The sequence below is a fragment of the Etheostoma spectabile genome, chromosome 7 (genome assembly GCF_008692095.1).
Source record: "Etheostoma spectabile isolate EspeVRDwgs_2016 chromosome 7, UIUC_Espe_1.0, whole genome shotgun sequence".
Taxonomy (NCBI): Eukaryota; Metazoa; Chordata; class Actinopteri; order Perciformes; family Percidae; genus Etheostoma; species Etheostoma spectabile.
The window spans coordinates 11,202,556-11,223,909 of NC_045739.1; the positions used below are offsets into that span (position 1 = coordinate 11,202,556).

The 21,354-nt window shown below is 41.3% G+C and overlaps 1 protein-coding gene across 5 annotated transcripts in view; it reads right to left on the reverse strand.

Annotated features, from left to right (window-relative positions):
* The window catches only part of dip2ba (disco-interacting protein 2 homolog Ba), a 61,006-nt gene that overhangs the window by 6,514 nt on the left and 33,138 nt on the right, over nt 1-21,354 (reverse strand). Inside the window, exons 2-27 of one of the 5 annotated variants that reach the window (XM_032520477.1) lie at nt 14,473-14,544; nt 12,924-13,073; nt 12,604-12,729; nt 12,159-12,395; nt 11,925-12,053; nt 11,481-11,492; nt 10,978-11,097; nt 10,310-10,507; nt 9,903-9,994; nt 9,668-9,778; nt 9,232-9,355; nt 8,807-8,916; nt 8,204-8,306; nt 6,660-6,724; nt 6,461-6,554; nt 6,025-6,144; nt 5,791-5,905; nt 5,203-5,342; nt 4,944-5,080; nt 4,337-4,417; nt 4,106-4,233; nt 3,775-3,889; nt 3,346-3,547; nt 2,634-2,746; nt 1,878-1,901; nt 29-109 (exon numbers count right to left, since the gene is read on the reverse strand). In XM_032520477.1, the coding sequence (XP_032376368.1) occupies nt 29-109; nt 1,878-1,901; nt 2,634-2,746; nt 3,346-3,547; nt 3,775-3,889; nt 4,106-4,233; nt 4,337-4,417; nt 4,944-5,080; nt 5,203-5,342; nt 5,791-5,905; nt 6,025-6,144; nt 6,461-6,554; nt 6,660-6,724; nt 8,204-8,306; nt 8,807-8,916; nt 9,232-9,355; nt 9,668-9,778; nt 9,903-9,994; nt 10,310-10,507; nt 10,978-11,097; nt 11,481-11,492; nt 11,925-12,053; nt 12,159-12,395; nt 12,604-12,729; nt 12,924-13,073; nt 14,473-14,544 (2,999 nt within the window). Of the gene's footprint in view, nt 1-28; nt 110-1,877; nt 1,902-2,633; nt 2,747-3,345; nt 3,548-3,774; nt 3,890-4,105; nt 4,234-4,336; nt 4,418-4,943; nt 5,081-5,202; nt 5,343-5,790; nt 5,906-6,024; nt 6,145-6,460; nt 6,555-6,659; nt 6,725-8,203; nt 8,307-8,806; nt 8,917-9,231; nt 9,356-9,667; nt 9,779-9,902; nt 9,995-10,309; nt 10,508-10,977; nt 11,098-11,480; nt 11,493-11,924; nt 12,396-12,603; nt 12,730-12,923; nt 13,074-14,472; nt 14,545-21,354 lie in introns of all 5 variants that reach the window. The other 4 variants (XM_032520478.1, XM_032520479.1, XM_032520480.1 and 1 more) reach the window with 4 other exon arrangements.

A 21,354-nucleotide genomic window follows, 5' to 3' on the forward strand; every position in this document is an offset into this window, starting at 1 on the left:
TGTGTGTGTGTGTGTGTGTGTGATTTACCTTGGCATTGAGCAGCACATATAGGACGTGGTCTGGGTCGGTTTGAGCTCTCCATTGCAGAGCTTCCGACAAAAACTGGTGCTGGTAAAGAGAGTGTGTCATCAAATAAACTTTAATAATGGACTGATTATACGTGTATTGCACATTTAAAAAATAAATACCAAAAGCTGTATCTGTGGCAAATAAATATCCATTTAAAAATGGTCCAACAGGTACCAACAATAAAATATAGTCAACATAGCACTTCATATATCAACAACAGTTCTCATCGACAACAGATACATTTGCTTATTTCAAACAGACTTTGTGCAGAATAGAGAATATAAAACACATTCTGTGAAGCTTCTGACCTCTCACACAGAGACACAAGCACACAACAGGAGTATGCCCAGAGAATATTGTTTGTGCCAAGTGCAGGGTCATGCTGAGACCATCTGCACCTGGAGCCACTGACAAGCAATGAGCCTTTCAAACAGCTTTAAAAACAACATATTATTGTCTGTATACAATTTATGAAGTAGAATTGCTTTAAGGGAACAATAGCTATTTTTTAAAATTAAACACATTGGAAAAATTAAATGCAATATTAGCCTATTGGTTAGGAGTGGGAATCACCAGAGGCCTCACGATACATCATAATCAGCATACTTATGTCACCATACAGTATTTTTGCGATTTAAAACATATTGCAATATTCTGCCATATACAGCAATTTTTTTTAACCTTTTTTCCAACTTCAAATTTTTCCCAATTTCAAATGATTTCCTCAAAAGGAAACTTCTTAAAATCTGTTTCACTTAAAAAGATAAAGTTCATCTAACTTCAATTTTATTGCTGCGAAATGGGATTGTCAAGCAGACAAACTGACCAACACATATTTACTAAAAGATCAATACTTGGCGTCTGTGTATAATAGTGTTGCCATGGAAAATAATGTGATACTATGCTGCGTTTATTTTTCCCCCACCCCTACTATTGGTCAGAAGTGTCAATAAGATGAGAAACTGGCAGGTGCACAGGATCGAAAGAAGACAACAAGACGTGAAAGCAAAGAAAGTTTGTTAAAGGCAGACACCAAGTGGACACGAGGCAACACGTAAAGTAACAGAAAATTGAATTTGACACCATGATGTTCTCTGGACAGACAAAGATAATTTGTCAAATTAAAATCATCGGCCAAAGTCATCCTTTGTGTCACTCTCTCTCCCCCAGTCAGACAACAGGTCGTGCTCTGGTCAACAATGAATCAGGAGTTACATCATGCAGACCGGCTGCCCTGACCGCTCATCAAGCCATGCTACACATGGGAGCATCACAGTGAACACAGCGAGCAGAGGTGCACACAAAAATGTTCCTAATACTTTTATTCCGAGGTTTATAACAATATATTAGCATAATGCATCAACGTATATGATTACATGGTCTTCAATGGTCACATATGGTAGGAGACCGTTTATAATGACTTGCTCAAAGTCTTTATTACGTCCTTAAAGCATGAAAGACAAGAAGCTTTCATTCACTTAGAGTAGATGAACGTCACTTAATTTACTGCTGAGCTTTTGGTTTGGCAAAGCTAGTAGGCTGCTGGCAAACTCCCATCTAAAAAGGTGATGGCAGAGAGTCTGATATGGGACACTGAGCGGGATTTCACATTATTTTACTGTAATTCTGTATATTGGTTTAAGTGTGTGGACCCCTGCTGGCCAAGGAACCAGCCTGGACAGTCATGTCTCTGCCACAGGCTAAAGCTGCTGGTGGCCATCAGGCTGTCGCGGCTGCAAAAGCACATCCGACTGACAGAAGCAGCAGAAGCAAAGATGGGTGGGAGGGGGCTAGGCTAGAGCCTTACCATCATGGTGGGCCACATACAGAGCTAAAGCCCAACCCAAGCAAAGTTAAAGGCAGAACAACAACAGAGATTTAGGATCAAACATCAGCATCCACTTTCCCCTGACTTTCACTGGGTCATCTTTAACTTGTTATACACATTCAGAGCATTTACAGTGTACACATCAGTTGACTCAAATAGACTTTACAGCTAAAACTTAAGATTATTTTCATAATCAATTAATTGGCTCAATTCATTATTTTCTTTATTAAGTGATTAATCTCTATGAAATATCAGGAAATAATATAAAAATGGAAATTACAATTTCATAGAGCCTGAGGTTACATCATCAAATGTCTTGTTTTGTCCGACCAACAGTCCAAAACACAAATATATTCAGCTTACAATAATGTCAAGACAACATCACATGTTTGGCTTTTTTGCTTGATAAATCCCTTAAACAATTAATTTATTATCAAAATACTTTCAAATAATTAATCAACTTATCATTACAGCTCTAATATTGTGTGTAATGTACAGGAACTAAGACTAGCAACAGTATTTCGTTTTTTAGTATAAATCTTGTCTCACTGTCCAGGTGTTAATGTTGGAGTCGTAGATATAGATTGCTTTAGTAACAATTTACAGTTATACAGTATAAATTAAACTGTTAAAAAGAGTGGTTCAGTTTTTTTGACACCATGCTGAAAAAGGACAATAATTATTCTAGCGTCAATGTGGTCAAAGTGTGGCTCATGGTCTGCGTGGTAAACATACCTTTCGGATCAGATCCTGGTCCTCCACCACACCCAGCTCTCTGCCTGTAGCCTGGGCGATCCGCTTCCCTGCCACCAAGTTGCCAACCAGCATAGAAGCAGGGCCGACATCCACTGAACATATCAAAGACAATCAGAGACCACTCAGTGACATACATTCAACATTGAATTAGTCTTTGCTGTGATTTTATAGAGCAAGCAGTAGCGAATTAGGGCCGGGTCTCGCCAATGATTTTCCGAATCACTTTGATTTCGATTCACAAGGTCCCGAATTGATTTTATCCCTGATTTGATTGTATTTTCAATTTTATATTATTACCCTAAATAAGGTTAGGAACATTTCAGTTACCCAAACCTGCTGCATTCTTAAAAGTATCAATATTTACATTAAGAACTGACCCCAAAGCAGTGACATTAATGTACTTTTTATTTAACATAAACACAATAAATTGCAGCTCTACAGACTACAGTCAGTGAGTATTGAGTGACACTTCATTCAGATATCTTGAGGTGACAGAGGGATCCCTTTGAAAATGGCCATGTCAGTTTTTCCTCACCTAAATGTAGCCCAACTTTGGAGGGTTATTTACACACAAAGATTGATTCTTGTATTTTATGGATCAATTTTGGATTAAGGAAATAAAAAATCGATTTGAATCAGAAAAGCCATTTTTTAAACCCAGCCCTAGTAGATGTGCTCAAAGACGGCCTACCTGGCTGTTTCTGGCGTGGCTTGGGCATGTTTGTAACACAGGTGTGTGGGCACAGGAGGATGTTACAGGGGTGCAGGTTTCCCTCCAGAAAGTTCTGCTTGGTTTCACAGATGTGGATGCCTCCAAGGGGCGTCTTTGGGAGAGTGTTGGCCGGGACGAGCGCAAGGCAGTACAGGCCGACCTGGTGGATGCTGTCAATGGCCTGGGAAGAAAATAGGCATTATGATATATTGTTAAATAAACGCAACATGAACACGATTATCTGAAAATTTCCTTATGAGTGTTGTTTCTCTTTGTCAGTACAAAACAGTTATTTTTTAACTATCATGACTTCATAACATAAACAGTCAGTACACACAAATATTATCATAAAAAATAAAAATATGTATTGAATAGTCACACTTGGCAACATGATATATGTGATTTTACCTGCAGCACTCGACTCATCCACTGGAAGCTGTCTTCTTCACTAGCGTCGGGCCTCTGCTCTGCCACAATTACTATCCTCTCATCATAAAACACCGTCACTGAGAACACAGCGATCCTGCACGAGTGACAACAGAGAAATGAGCTCTTCCACACACGCCACACACAGGGAGAGTCTGCAGGATGGTAAAAGGATTGTTCTGTTTGGGGGGGATGAACCGGAGCCATTTTTCTATTTACCAATAAAATATCCCCACATTATTATTGCTTAGGCATCGATGCACCCTGTCATGGGATTAAATTGTACACACGCAGGGAGCAGTGAGTGTCTCACCTTCCCCTGTAAACTGTTTTGACAGGCTCCACTGCCAGCGCGGTGGCCACCAGGTCGTCGGCGTTGTGGCGTCGACCGCTCACCAACAGCAGCCCCTCAATCTTACCCACAACAAACACCAGACTGCCCTGTGGAGCAGACAGTTTAACTCAGCAAGGAAAACCAAAGTCTTACCTTATTTATTTAATCAAATTTCAGAAAGCAAACTCTTTATTTCTGCGTGGGCCTTACCGGTCCCACAAATCCAAGCAGACCCGTCCGACTGAAGGGAATCTCTCCTATGGGTGCTCCGGCTTGGTTGACGGGGATCACCTTCAGATTAGCAGAGAAATAAAAGAATCATATTATATTTCAAAGGTATGCCAAAATAATTGTGATACTAGTTAAACAGTTAGAGGTGGCTTATTGCCTTTAAAATATTTAAATTAAAAAATGTACTAGACAAAAACACACTTAGGACTTGTGAATGTAACGGTTTCATGTTAACAATGGCTCCATCTAGTGGATAATTTAAACTTGTGCTTCTTTTCCAACCCTCCATTTCCTAAACCAGAGTATTCCATGCAGGGTGAAGGGGACTGGAGCGAATCCCAGCACACACACACACACACACTCAACAAATGGCAGGAGACATCCTTGACAAGTCACCAGTTAGACACCAGTAGACATTTCTTGTCTCATACCAAATATTTATTTAACAGCTAGAGCATGTTAGGAGTTTTTATACTTATGCTTCACTATTTTGTAAGTCATTCTATGTAAAGATTAGTGTGTCGAGAACAGATGTGGAATAAGTCGTATAGGCAGTTCCTAAAATGGGTTTCAAACTTTGAGAGACCTCAAATGTGTTCTTGGTGACACCAGGCAGGCCGTAATACATGGTGCCTCCAGCCCGAGAGTTGATCACAATCTCTCCGATTTCATCCGTCTTGCACAGCTGAGGAGGCCCGTCCGGTTTCACAATGCACATCAGAGCTGAAACACACATGTCACAACATTACCTACGTTTAGTTACCTGAGTTCTGACAAGATAAAGTAAGAATGTATGTTAAATAGGGTAGTTGCAGTGCCAATTAAAACCAACTCTGGTGGCTAACCTCCAGGCATGATGTGGCCCACATCCTGAACAGTGAGAGCAGAGTTCTTGTCTTCTGTGTTCACCCTGATCACCCCGTGGCTCAGCCCGCCCATGGACAGGATGGCTCTGGCTGGTAGAGGAGCTCCTCGTGCACCAGGCCTGCAGGGAAGGAACAAAGGTAAGTAATGGTGGGAGAGAAATAATTATGGGTCAGACAGAGAGGCAGGAGAAAGGTAACACATTGTTGAGGTCTGCTTATGCACAAAACAAGTCGAGTCAGCAGGGGTTTTAGTATTTTTATCTTGAACAATGCAGAAGAGGTAAGGAAAAATGTCAGTTTGGTTTGGTTTTGAGGGGATTTTCTTAGATTAGTGACATTATTTTAGCAAAGATATCACTTTTATCTTGAACTAAGAATTTTATGTCATGACAATCAAAAGCAAAACCAATTTGAAAATTCCCATCCCTAATTATAACTAAATAAAAGTGACTTGATGGTGAGAAGAAACTCTTGCTTGCACGCAAAACTAGTTTCTCACTAGTTTTGAACTCCCTTGTTTCATCAAAGTGTCTCCTCCTAGAGCATGTCAGTATGCAGATGTGGTACCTGCGTATGGCCACAGTCAGAGCCTCAGGAGAAGTTGCACATGGACAGATCACCTCAGGCTTCAGACCATGAGACTGAAACACATTCAGGAAGGCATCACACGACGACACAGACCCTGATAACAAACAGTGGGATAAAATTACCAAAACAAGGTATACATAGTCATACATGTTAGTTTCATACCATTGTAGTTCTTTATTACTAAGCGTTAATGTTTGTGAAAGAGTGACTCACATGGGTTTGCTCCATCAGCCACAATAAGCATACGTATGGAGGACAGGTTGGTGTCCCGCTGGTCCTTGTGGGCCATCATGGCCCAGTGGAGGTCACGGCACTTCACTAAGGCCACGCGTGCTATCAAAGGGTAAAAGGAATGTGTTATATATGGTGCACTTACATATTGTATTTACAGTTTGTTTCATCAATTATGTGTACGTTTTGTGTATGGTATACTGTTTCTACTTGACTTTTGCTGCCATTTTCCAATGATCAATTCAATGGTTCAATTCAACTTATACTCAGTTATTGTGTTTACGTGTCTAATGTTATCATTTGAAATTAAACCTTTGAATAAAATTACATAGGCATTAAAATAATAACTATAATAATAAGAACTACACAAATATGAAATATAAAAGTAAGAAATATAAAGTAAGACTGGATATTGAACCTTTGTGAATGTGGACCCTTTGCACCCAGGACATGGGACATGCTTTCATGACAGCATATGGCACTGTGATGGTGTGGATTCTGTTCATGACACTCTGGGAAAAAAATACACATTATCAATATCACACTTTGCTACATACCAAAGTTAAAAAGGTTAATTAGTCTGGATATAAAGTACAAATTGTTGCATTCAATCTCACCGTTAAGACGCCATGCCACATGCCCATATCCTTCTTGCAATCTAACACATTGACCAGTGTCTCTCCTAAAAAGAAAACACAAAGACACATAACGTCACCTTCCTAAAATAATCGCCTAAGTCATTTTTTCACATTTTTCAGAAAACACAAAAAACTGAACCAAATACTGAACATATTTTGACTTAGGCAGTTGTACTAAAGGCATAGAATCACATGACCTGTTCAACTGAGAATGTAGGAAATGTTACCAGAGGTGGCCAGCACCATGAGGAGATGATATAGGCAAGAAAATACTTTTTGTCAAAAAATGACTTAGGCGATTATTTTAGGAAGGTGACGATAAGCAAGAATGTGTGCAATCACCAGCTAACTGTGTAAAAGATGCATAATTAGGGTTACACCAAACATTTTAATTTGCTGTCCATTATAGTGTTTATTCTCCCTAATCATGATCCTCAGCTAGTCTTCTCTGGTGTGTCTCTCTGCTTAAAATCCTTATAAAGCTTAGTTTATAAAGCTAAAGTATCTCATCCTTACACAGAGCGAGAGAGTGAGCATAAGGCTGTGTTCAGATAGCATTTTTTATGATATTGTGTGCTTTGTGTTAGAGCTTGTTGCAGGAAACAGTTAGCTGTTACACAAACTCCTGGGCAGTTAAGTGCTTGTATTTCCTTTTTCACCTTCATGGTGTTTTAAAACTTTCTTGTGGCAGAGATAGAGACAGTGATGTTTACTGTACGGGACTCTCACACCACATCAAAATGGACTGACAAGTCTAATCGAGGGTTACATGATTTGCCACCACAACTTTGGGTCGAGTTTCTCTAAAAAGTTCAAATTTTTACCTCAGGCAAATAGGTTTCTTTAGGCCACCCCTGCGACCCGCACTGCCGCAGCCTAAACGCACTCCCTCCATTCAAAAACGAATTGAAAAACTTGCGTTTTCCCCGGAACGCCTGATCTAATCTGAACATGGCCTTACCCCTAAATTCCACAGGAATGGCGTCGGAGTAATTTGGTTTCCATTAAAGTCAATGTGTGTACTTCCACAGACTGCGGAAAGGCTGCGTCCCAGCTCCGGCGATCCACAGCCCTCCGGAGCAGATACGCAGAGCTTCTATTTTTACCGAATGCCAGAGAACTCCGCAGCAATTCAATTCAGCACAGGGCAGATAGTGCGGGACAGGAAGTTGAAAATAAAATAGACCGTGCTCACGGCGGATCATACTTCCCTGTACTACATCTTGAAAACACAGCACAGAGTTGTTTCCTCTCTAATCCTCTGGATGGAAACAAACTGTTGTTGTTGTTGTTTTTGTGGTTCTAGTCTACATGAATTTGCGAGATCTCGCCGGTCCTTGAGACTTCCGCTGTCAGTCATGGCCGCAGCTGTTCTGCAACAAAACCGGACCTGGTGGGCGTTGACAGATGGCGGAGCGCGCAGCCGATACGCAGCAAAGCTGATCCGCATCCTGTGGAATTTGGTGGTAAGAGAGTCAGAGAAGCAGGAGAGGTATATGTTACATAAGCCACTGAGCTCTGACCTTCACAGTAGTTACAGGCCTGCGTCAGGGCTTGACAGTGGGTCAGCATGGAGGTCTTGGACACAGCAACTCCCATCACTGTCCCCTCCTTACTTGCTTTATACTGGTGGAACACACACACACACACACACACACACACACACACACACACACACACACACACACACACACACACACACACACACACACACACACACACACACACACACACACACACACACACACACACACACACACACACACACACACACACAGTTAAAGTTAAATGTAAGCAAATAATACCTGGCAACAAACAATATAATAATAATAGTAATAATCATAAATTAAAAATATTTTTATGTCTATGAGTTACATTTAAAAAGTTGTTATAAGAAATCAGATTGTAGAGATTTTACATTTTTTAAGAGTCAAAAATTAGAGTGGAGAAACAATGCAATGAAATGCACAGGATAACATTAAACTGTAAATTTATAATGTGTTTTCCAAAGTTAATTTAACAGAGAACATTTTATTTACTTTCCTAATTTCCCATGCAGGATGAATGCAGGAAAACCAATCAAAAGTAGAAATGCTAAAAGTGTGAATGTTTGTTCTGAAGGGTACCTCTATGTAGGCGGTGTCTGTGTTGGCGGTGGGGATGTGAGGCTGCCAGTCTTTGGATGGTTTGGTCAGATACTTGGTGTCTGTCACTACCCATTTCATCCTTGGCCAACCTAGTTAACATAATCACAAAGAAACACATAGACATATTTTGCTTTGGCACAAAGGAAGAAAGTGTGTTTAGGTACACTCATTTGGAACTGCACTAAATTGACATTGTTCACCTTGCTTACTCAGGCCAAAAGTGAACAGTTGATACTTTACAAGCAGACAAATCCACCCATTCACACACTGTCACTCTTAATTGGCCAGTAAACATCACACTGTATATTTCTTTTAATGAATCCGTGTGATGGAGACTAAGTCAGAGATGTCCACTGCTGAGCAAGCGGCCTCTAAAGTACAATGGTGCATTTGGGCTGACTGACCTTTGAACTGGATGATTTCTCCGCTTGGTGTCTTTGGCAGTCCTTTGAGACACAACTCACTGGTCAGCGCCAGACTAACACCACAGCTACCCAATAGGAAGCCAATCTGCAGGCTGCCTGCATCCTATGGAGAGAGACAAGGGTCAAGAGGTGACACACACACACAGAAAGGCCAGTATACAAATACTGTGTCAGGCACTCTAGCTGTCTATTTATTTGAATTATAATAAATCCAAATTTATTATATGACTATTTTAGCAATGATGCAATGTATTTACCATATACACATTGATAATTAGAATTACATACATGCATTATAGGTGTACATAAAATAGCTGCTCTAAGGCAAAATTATTATATAGTTATAAAATCAGATTTTGTATTTCTCAGTGGTCACCACAGGGGAATTAACATGACAACAGTGACATTGTTGTACCTGTCGTGACAGTGGTACCTCAATGGGCACAGGGATGACCTCAGCTAACAGGCAACCATAGAAAGCCACCCAGAACATTCCAGGGTCGCTGTTAGGATACACCAGTGCCACCTAAGAAACAGAGAGTTTTTTTCCATTTCCCTTTATACTTTGAATGAATGATTTATTTTGAACATGTATAAAATAAAATAAAATAAAAAGTGTTTCTGAGTTTGTGAGTTTCTCAGACTCCTACCCGATCTCCAGGTTGTAGGACAGGTTCTGTCTTGGTGCCCAGTTTATTCAGCAGTGTGTAGGCCAGTTTCAGACTGCGACTCCATAGTTTTCCTATAGAGAAGAGAAGCAAACGATCATTTTGAAATGTTTGTGAAATGTTTGTTATTTACCATGTTGTGTAACTGATCCAGGGTAGTACAACACCAAATCCCACTGTAGCTCATGTAGGAAATGTACTGTACATGTAGGTGTTATTCAGTTTAAGCCAACCAATATTTATTCAGTTGAAACCAGCTCATATGCAAGAGTTAAATCTACCATTTACATTTGATGGACAAAATAACATAACCAATAACTTTGGGCTATACAAAACCTTTGCGGTTTACTGGCTACATTATCATTTCTATGAGTAGAGGTACTACTCACCATATGTGAGTGTGTAGAGGGGTTTGCCAGTGACGTCCAGAGCAGTGAGGGCAGGGCTCTTGGCCTGGGTGGCCCCCCAACGTGCCAGGGCAGCCTGCAGGGCAGGAGGCCAGTTACTGACCACTCCAAGGGGCTCCCCCTTCACCGGGATGATTTGACGTCCCTCTGGCTTTGGGGTGTTGGGGTCCGGCTGGGGCACTGGACAACAGCAGACGTACGAATGAGAGGGAAGGCAGTAGATGATTGGGAAAGGCCAAAAACATGCAACATTTATTCTTTAGTGTAGTTTAGTTAGGTTAAAATAATAGTTCTAATAATAAATTATTCTTCTTTTTGGCCAGTTATTTTATGTTGAGCGTCCATTAATTATACAGAAATAGTATTTACCAGTTATGTTATGTATGTCAATAGCTGTATAAGTAACAAAAAATGTTAACGTTACAAAAGTTGATATCAAAAGCATCAAAAAACAGCACTCACAATCAGTCTGAATGAAGCAACAAATGGTGTGAAATACTGTTAAACAGACTACGTTGGATCGTGATATGCATGCATTATGAATGTGTTCACATGAATAAGTGAGGGTACATACCTGTCATTATTACAGTTAAACCCATTTTTTCTAACAAAAAGAAAACATGAATGTATATGCACACTGTGTGTCTCACCTTCTACAATTTCCTCAGAGTCATCAAGGAAGAATTCGCTGAGTGGTGGTCTCTTCGGCCGTTTGAGTGTGTTCAACAGCTGCTGGATCTTAGTGGACACCCTGCTATTGACAGGAACACCTGGACAAACACCAAGACAACAGCCACTGTCAAAAACATATGAAAACAAACAGCCAAATAACACAAGCACACACCCACACATTCAATTCCATAGTAACACTAAACACTAATCTACTTCATCACACACACTCTCTCACAGGCAGAGCCCTATGCACAAGCACATAGTCAGGATCAGAATCAGCAGCAGGAAAGATTCAAAAGGAAAATTCGTAGAAGACACAGATTGGAAGATCTTTAGGAAGATCAAACAAAGGAGGTTCTCTACATCTAAACCTATGACACAAGACAAACATAAAGACAGAGATACAGACACCAGGCTGGAAAGCAAGCCAATTTGGGCCTCTTCAGCATCCCTCCCCTTCCCCGATTTCGATTTATATTACCTTTTCTTTTTCCTTTTTTAAATGAAAGGCAAGACAGGGACAGGATTAATGGACCCAAAAGAAAGAACACAAAATATCTGATTAGCAGCATTCACCACACAGTGAAATGAGGATAATGTTGAAGATGATTTTGGATGACCACGGGCAGATCATTTATGATTCAAACCCATCAGCCTCGTCACTGCAATGCTGTGAGCAATATGTTCAATGCAAAACAGAAGACGTCACTCAACTGTCATGATTAGCACATGCAAATGGTTTCACCTCCCAATCTGAAGAAGAAAATCGATAACCATTTGACAGTAACTGAGTTCAACACATTTCAGGGATAGAAAGCTACTGTGATTTTTTTCCCCACAGTAGCTGAAATGTAAACCCTGTCCAGATATATACATTGATACCACCAACAGACATGTATAAACATCTTGGCTTGTGTGGGTGTACCGTCTGCAGTATCCAGGATGCTGGAGCGGCTCTGTCCACGGCTCATGCCCCTTACCGCCGGAGGCAGGTCCACCCTGGACCCTGTCTCCAGGGGAGTGGAGGATGTCACATCTGGGGGGACACTGTTTTCTGGAGGAAGAGAGAGGAGGTCATAAATAGGAACAGCAGCAGACATCACTGTGATGTATCTATCTGTTAAAAATGGAGCTATTAATCTGTGTTTTTTAAGTTTACCTATGCGTGTGTGAGCCAGTACATCGGCCAACAAGGAAACAGCAGGTTGGGGCTGGGGCTGGGGCTGGGTCTTGGGCTCTCCATGGGAGAGGGTGGAGGAAGCAGATGAGGACGTGGAGGAGCTTTGGACGGAACGGTTGATCCAGTAATCAGGGCTCTGCAGGCTCTGGGCTAGCACTGCACTGAAAGCTGCCTTTCTGCGCAGTGAACCCTCATCCTCTGATGCAGAAGATGTGTCTAATGGAAAGAGCATCAAAGGACACATTTATTATTTTGCTAACCTTCCTTAAAAGGGGTATCAAAAGGTAGAATCAGCTACACAGCAGCACCCGCACAGTTGGTAGAGATACAAAGTCTTGCTTCAGAGAGACTTCAGTAACGTGAAATGTCTTAATTGTCCAGAGGGACCATCAGCTACCCATTGAGTGTGAGAAATCTAGTTTACCTGGAGGTGTGCAGGTTTCTATGGGAGACTGGACAAAGGCTGAGCGTCTCTTGGTTGGCATGGGCAGTGCCATCTTCTCTTCTTTGTGTTTAGCCAGTGCTGCCTGCACAGCCTCTGTGTGGATGTCTACATAAACAGCAAAAAAAAAACAGGGGGAAAAACAAGTTAGTTAAACCGAGAGAAAGAGAAATATATATTAAAAATAGTGAGTCCACAAGGCTGACTATTCATTTTTGCTGATAGAATTTATTTAATGTGTTTTATGTTTTATCATTAAAATGTTTTTGTTTTTTTTAATGTGCTGTATACAAGCTGTGTACCTGATCTGTAGCGGTCATCCCTGGCCCCTCCACTGCGGTGTGCACGGTGGTGTCTGGAGGCTGACGATGTGGAGGGGCCCGGGGCCTCAGGACTCGGACTGTGGTCAGCACTGTGGCCCGGGGAAAGCTGTACATCTGGCAGAGACAGATCTACAGAACAGAAGCAGGTATGTGCAGTCAGTTGTGACGGCCCTCTTGCCAAATCAATGCATGTGGGAGCCCCTGTCCAGTCTCCCAGGAGGCTGTGAACCACTCAGTCTCTCTCTTCATCCAGCCAGCACCATGCCTTTGTTTAGTTGAGTTTGGCCTGGTCAATAGTTTTCATTCATGATTACTTAAACATCATTCCTTATATATTTAGTTTTTATTGTTATTCCACTATGGTTTCTTGTTATATTATTTAAATAAATGGTATACCTTTTAGTTGCAAACCTTGTATGCTTTTGTTTTGTCATGTCTCATGAGCCAGGTCATGACACAATGAAGACACATGTAAGGCAACATCAACAAACAAACAGGAGCTTTTGGAAAGTTGCACATTATTGCTTTACATTATGCCTATACAGCTACATGTAGGCATAAATATTATATTATACTCAGAGAAGCTCTCTAAATTTAGCCTCACTACAGAGCCTCTGAGCATGAAGTAAAATAAGGACATGTACTTGACTGATGCAACTAGATTCAGTCTAGTCTAGATTCAAGCAAATATGTTTTAGTCAACTCCTCTCAGACGGCCTGGGCCTCATGTTAGTTTGTTGTTAATTGATGTTTCCCTACATATGTCTTTATTGTGTCATGACCTTTGTAGATGACAGTTCAGAGGGATATGGATGCCCAATGTGATGCTTTAACATTCAGAGCAAGCTGCCCATAACAAAGCAGAACACACTAACAGCTAATATAGTATACTTCCTTATGAGGAAACACCACACCCGTAAGTGAGTCAGCTGACTGAGAAAAACTGAACAGATCATCTAACCAACAGGACAGAGGTGACTGGCTCATAATAGTGCAGGGAAACTCTGGTACTTCCCTACTTATGTGACTGCTGGTAAAACAACACTGGTTTAAGCAAATTGTGTTCACATGTTTAAATATGACGCACAGAGTGGTTTTGTTATTCTGGGATTTTTTTTTACAGCGGTGCAGTTCTTAGACAAGTTGTTAGTCCTACTGTATTTTTTATCATATGTGCAATACCAATTTTGGCCATTAGAGTGCCACAGAAAGCCAGAGATTCTGTTGACATCTTAGACAAAGAGAATTACAGTCTCACAGGATATTCAGCAAAAAAATCCTAAAACCAAAGGTTAACCCAAAAAGTTTTTTGTTAGTAATTCTCTATACAGATGGAGAAGAACAATTATCCGAAATGCGACGTCCAGCACACTGAAGTCATGACTTGATGAGTTCTTCTGCTGCAATTACTTTAACTTTCCGCATCGCAGAATGACAAGCAACAAAAATGCTGACAGAAGAGGTGAAGATCCCGCAGGGAAGAGGTGAAATGAGGAAAAGCAATGAGTAAAAAAGAAGTTGGTCTTACTTGGCAAATAGGGGATGTGGGAGGCCAGCAGCTTGGCTCTCTTCTTCTCATAGCCCTTCTGCGTGATGTCACCTAGGAGAGAGGACAGCGACACCAGACTGTTATGTTAGTTGTAATCACCAGACAAACACTGGACAACTGCACGCACGCGCACACGCACACACACACACACAATACTGCTCTGACACACAAGCACAAACACACATCCTCTGCTTTAGCTAATACATATGCAGGCATTGAGTCATTATAATAATAATCCTCTTTAAACCAAATCTACTGAACTCCACGTTGACGGCTCAGTCCATTTTACAACTAGCAACATAACTAGGAGATAACACCATAGTTGAGCCTTACATTAGCCTCGGCAAATAAACATGATGAGTGCACAAAAACCTCCTCCAGGCTACAAACCCAAATATGATTACGGCAACTAGCAGATAACCTTGCGAGGCAGAGAACAATGGAAAAACTGAAGGCTATCTGGAACAGTAAGGATAGTAAGCAGAGCTAAAAGGAGGCCATGTGAGCTGGTTTCACATGGGACTCAACTATTTATCTCCCCCCCCCACCCTTTTTCCCCCACTGTAGACCCAGCCCCACCCGTTTCTCATTCGGCCTTCAACTGCCAGGACTCGCATTGTTACCAGAATTTGTTGGAGAGCAACAGAGGCTAGACAAAGTCCACTTAACTGGGACCTCAAAACACACAGTCTGCTTGTGCAGCCAACATGTATGCAAGACACATTCTATAACATACATACACACTCCCCTTGTACATACACACAAGCAATCCCACTACAGCAAACTCTCTCAGTTACTCTCCTTCCTGTGTGTCCAGCGAGAACACCGTATGCTATGTCAAGTACAATGTGCCAAAGGACTGCTTAGCCTCAATCCTGGCACCTCCTCCACATTGACCAGTGACAACAAGGAAAAACCTTATCCAACCAATTGAGAGGAGGACAAAATGAAGAAAATCAAGGATAACAGGGAGGAGAGGGTTGTGGGTGTGAGGTGATAAACACATGGTGAGAGCCACTGGCAAAAGCGAGGGGGAACATAGGCCGGTGTGTGCATGAAACAAAAATGGAAATAAAATGAGGAGAGAAAAGGGGGAGCAAAAATTCAACAGCAGATTGGAGGGTGGTGGGCTGGATAATCCGGCACTGGGTGGGGAGTCCCATTTGTGACTCAGTTTTTGTGTGTCTTAAAGCTTTTTCACACTCTGGTCACTATCCGCTGGTGTGTGGCGTTTACCTGGAAAAACAACAGAATCAAAAAAGGAAGCTTCCTTCAGGAGTGAGTATGTTAGATTGCCAGTATTTGAGTTTTGCATTCTTTTATTTCTGACCCTTTCCATGCAGGAAACTCCTGCCGTTTCACAACACTGAGAAATCATGGGAAACAGGGGAAAGAGAGACAAGAGAGAGGAAGCAGAGGGAGCACACATCATTTGCAGAAAGACAGTATTTGATTAAGTGTTGAGTGCTTTGTCATTCTCTGCGTAAAAAAGCTCAAATAGGGTGGCCATCAGTAAGCTCTGACTTCATGCCTGGGTACACACACTGACCTGAAATGACAGAAAAACACAGTAACATGTGTGTTACACTCCATTTTCCTTGTTTCTCCTTCTCTTAGGATTACTGCAAGCGTGTTAATGTGGAGGAAAACACTCAGAGACAGACATGCAAGCACACCCATTAGCTGCAAATCGTTCGTAGTGGACTGGAAGGTCATTGTTGTTGGGGACAGGGTTCTGTCAAGCCTAGTCCTAGTGTCCAAGTGGTGCCCGGAGGGAGGAAGGAAGGGATGGAAAGATGTAGGGACCAAGAGGGAGGGTCATTAACACAGACAGAGAAGAGTCTGTATTAGTGTGAGGGCATAACAACAGGCGAGGGCTGGCATGACCACACTGGCTCTGTGGCTGGCAGTGGGCAGAGACACAGAGGGCTCTGGGTTGAAAGAGCGTCTGTGACAGCTGCTTCAAAACAGAGGAAAAATCTGTATGTTTTGAGAGCAAGAATGTGGTGTTTTGAGTATGAGCATGAGCAAAACAGTACAGTGACTGTGTGTGTGTGTGTGTGTGTGTGTGTGTGTGTGTGTGTGTGTGTGTGTGTGTGTGGTGTGTGGTGTGTGTGTTGGTGTGTGGTGTGTGTGTGTGTGTGTGTGTGTGTGTGTGTGTGTGTGTGTGTGTGTGTGTGGAGAGGTATTGAGAGTCAGGGGACAGGATATGAGCGTTACCCCACCCTGTGTGCGCGCAGCCAAAAGCGTCTCCCGGTTTCTGTCTAGAGAAAGAGGAATGTGCTGATTGGAGAACACCATGCTAACGTAGAGGGCCAACTGGCCAGAGCGTAGCCCATTGGCCAAAAAGTCCCCTGAGGTGCAGGAAGTGAATTTATTTGTGTGTATAATACACAGCTGGTGCAGGTTAGGGTGCTACAGTACACAGAGGATTGAATGCTGACTGAGCCATGACCAGCGTTACATTAGGCAAGGCAAGGCAAGGCAGCTTTATTTGTATAGCACATTTCAGCAACAGGGCAATTCAAAGTGCTTTACACAAAATCATTAAAACAGATAAACACAAGTACAAACAGTTAAAAGTCATAAGCATTAAATCAATAAGACACATGAATAGACAGTTAAAAACAAAATAGAAACATTAGGACACATAAAACACAAGAATAAAGTTACAATGCAGCATAAGAAAGAATGAGCATAATTAAAGAAAGGCAGCATCAAAAAGAAAGGTCTTCAGCCTGATTTAAAAGAACTGAGAGTAGCAGCGGATCTGCAGGTTTCTGGGAGTTTATTCCAGATAGAGGGAGCAGAGAACTGAAAGCTGCTTCACCCTGTTTAGTTCTGACTCTGGGGACAGAAATAGAACTGTCCCAGATGACCTGAGAGGTCTGGGGGGGTCATAGTGTAGTAGCAGATCAGAATGATTTTGGACCTAAACCGTTAAGGGATTTATAAACTAGCAAGAGTACTTTGAAATCAATTCTTTGAGACACCGGAAGCCAGTGTAAAGACTTCAGAACTGGAGTGATGTGATCCAGTCTCTTGGTTTTACAGGCCTTCTCTGTGAGATGTGTCAGTGTGTCAAACCAGAATCATGTATGATTTGTTGTCCAGGCATGTGCTGGGCCTGCTCATCATAGAAGTAGTAGTAGTAGAGGCTGGTTTAAAAAAAGTGTGTGTGTGAACATGTCTCTTGGATGTATGTTTTACGGTCATCTATTTTTTTGTGTAAGCAATCAATATAATCCTTCCTCATGTCATCCAGTCTTTTTACAGTTTGTCTTCATGAACCTAGTTGTGTAAACAGGCAAAGCAAAGTGGCTGTTTCAGAGTTCAGTAAAGTCAAGATGACAGTGACCTTCTGACTCATTCTTTAAACTGCTGCTGTTGACCTTTGACCTCGGGCAAGTCAGATAGAGGGCTGATCCTCTCCCAGCTGACAGCACAGGGTCACAGAGGGAATAAACACACACATAAACAGCATTCCCAGTTACACCAATAATTATAGCAAACTACATTCTGACATAAAAGGATTTACAGTAGGACTCATGCATCCAGGCATTAGGGACCACTTCAGTTTTAATCTGCACAGGCATTCTCCGGCAAATTAGAGCCTTTTGTGTCTATGCAGCTTATCTGTGTGCACACTGTGTTGGTTGATGCCATCAAATATATATTTTCAGAATTCTACAAATCTGCTGCCAAATTCTGGTTAAAATGTACAATTACAGATTTTCACATGTCATGGTGTGATTTAAGAAAAAAAAAATCTAAACTTTGCCTTTAAAGCATAATTTTCCAAACTTTACTTAAGGGGTACTAAATATGAATGTCTTAATAAACATTTCATGTTTTTTTCCAAGTAGCTGATATGTTGAATTATCTAACTGACTGGCTGTTGCTGAAACACTTAAAAATGTTGTTTCTTAGGTCATTTGGCTGTCTCAAACAAACATAAAGACGAAAGCACATCAATGGGGAATAAATATGCAAGACTCCAGTTCATTCCGTAATGAAATTAATATTGAAATGAGAAGAGGACTAGAAAGAATTTTTTCAGTTTGTGTTAATTACCTGAAAAAGCAGTTTAATTCCAGCTGCCACTATCAGCACTTTGGTACAAGTCTCAGACGGGTACATAAAGCTCAAACAACAAAACCAGTTTGCTTCCAGGCTCTTCTTTCGATCAGGGTAACACCTGCTGCTAATTATTATACTGCAATATTGCATTTACTTCTTAACTGATATTACTTGGCTATTCTCAATTTTGGAAAAATGCACCTCCCTGCCTGAGAGGCTTGGTGAATTACTTTTTTTAATGTTTGAGTTTTCCATCTGGCCAGATTGCACATTTTCTGAAATGAAAAACCCACTGGCAATTTAATAAACCAAGAGTGAAAGTGCCTTTAGTTGTCTTAAAAGTATAGAGTAGCAGTTTGGGTTATACATGAATATGGCAGTATGGCAGAACATGTTTCTGCCAGCAACACAGGGACCACATGATGAAAACACCCCCAACAGTGTACCAAAACAATACATACAAGTCCCCAGCGCAGTTTCTGGGAGTCTCACAAATCATAGGTCACTGCGGGGCTAATGTTTGCTCTCTTAGACAGAATTATGAGATAACAGTTGATGCTAACAGGCAGAGGAGAGTCTGTAGTTAACACCCAGCCTTCCAGCAACCTGCCCAACACACACAGGAGCAATCAGATTAAAGTTAGTAAAGTACAGTGCAGAAGTACATTTGTGTTGTGTGTCCGTGTGGTGGGGGGTAGTAAATGGTTTTAGGAATCAGTTAATTACCCTCCCAGTACCTCAAGCGACACTAAGATTATGTATGAACAAAATACATTGTCAGTTTTTCACTTCTCTGTCGAGAATGTGGCAACAACACTAAAGTCTCATCTCGTTAAATATAGTTTGTATCGTTTTCTGTGGATGATGCAAACACAGAACACATCCATACTATGTACTGTGACCCTTAAACACACACATGTGTATTTATCCCCCCCACTGGTAGCGCCCTGTAATTACTTTGGGTAGCTTAGCCTAGTGTCATCCAGCTCTGGGAGGAAGCAACAGGACTGTTTCTGTCACCCACGATTTCCTCTTGCCTCACAGTATTAGTTCCTCTCCCAACATGCACACACAGGTTACTAACTGTACAAAAAAAAGCACAAACGTCAATGAACATAACCACCTAGATTGGTTTTACAGTGGTAAATGAAACCTATTTTTAACATTGTGAGAAACATCCAGCATTCACAAATTTAGCTCTATCCCAACCTGTAATCTGAGATTACATCTAACCTAAAAGATTACATCGCTCCGTCTGGACATTTGTGTGGACTTGTTAAAAGAATAGATAAATGTATGAACTGAGGCTGGCCTCTGAGCCTGTAGCGTAGAGCTATCTTCTAACTCTGTGAGGTCATGGTTGGGCCTTTAGTCAGTGATACTGGTTCGATATGCACAAAGCCGTCTTTGTTTATGAGTGGTTTATTGTCTGTGATGAATTACAATGCTAACATGCAACACTGTTACAACTCAATTCCACGAGGAATAGATACCAACAAAAGTAAGCTATTCTCCCGTAGGATCTTAATGAGCAGCTGACAGCGAGAAGACACACACACACACACACACACACACACACACCACAAACACACACACACACACACAACACACACACCACACAAACCCACACACACACAACCACACACACACACACACACACACACACACACACACACACACACACACACACGGGCTGAGAGAGGAACTAACGTCACCCACAGGATCTTATTTATAGAGCAGAAACACAAAAACAGCAAGCAGGCTGCTGAGAACATGAGTAAATAGCCCTCAGTAGGAAATGCAAATGAATAAGCCTGACACCAAGGCCATTTAATGGCACCTGATCATTAGTTAAAGTAAATGTTAGGAGCTTATTACATAGTTCATGCTCTAAAATGGAACCCATACTCCCATACTTCCCATACTCTGGATTTCCATTCCTATACATGATTTAGTCCTAATTTTTTTATTTAAATACGGTGAACCTGAGCTGACACAATCAGCCTATAGTCGTTAAGTCCAAGTGACAGAAACATAAATAGCAAGTATTTTATCACTGGTTAATAATTCATGTAATTTTTCAAGAACATGTGAAACATTTCCTTCTTCTATGTTACAAATTGTGAGGATTTAGTGATCATCTTTGTCTTATACGATAGTATATTGAATACCTTTTGGTTTGGGAGTCTTAGCCAAGCAAGCAATTAGATAACATCAATTTTAGGAAATGGCGGCAATGGGTATTTTATGTTACATTTTCATAGACAAAACCATAAATTTATTACCTGAGATAATAATAAGCAAATTCATTGATAAATGAATTAGTTGCAGCCCTACTCTACTCTCAACACACTTTTGATCAGGCTATCTTGGCCAACTGTCAACCCCACAACAATATTCTAAGAAAAAGAGCATTTTGGATTTTCTAACCTGGCCCTTGTGAAACACTTATGGATGTAATGTTCCTACGTAACGTTAAGGTATTGAAGCTCAAAAATAACCAGAAAACTGAAGTATCCACACCCTTAGGACTGTGTATAACTCTCAGATTCAAGTCGGCAGGTACTTTTTCTCAGTGGATCAGCTTTTTCTCAGGATTATTAATAAGAATCAGCAACAATGTGGTCTCACTCAGGGGCTATTTTGTTCATGTCTAGAAGGAGATCGAAACATGTATTCAAAGCCCTCTCAACTGCCGGACCAATGTTTTCCACTCCAAACGCTGGCCTACAATTCCTCTAGGACACAGCTAGCCCATGTGTGTGTGTGTGTGTGTGTGTG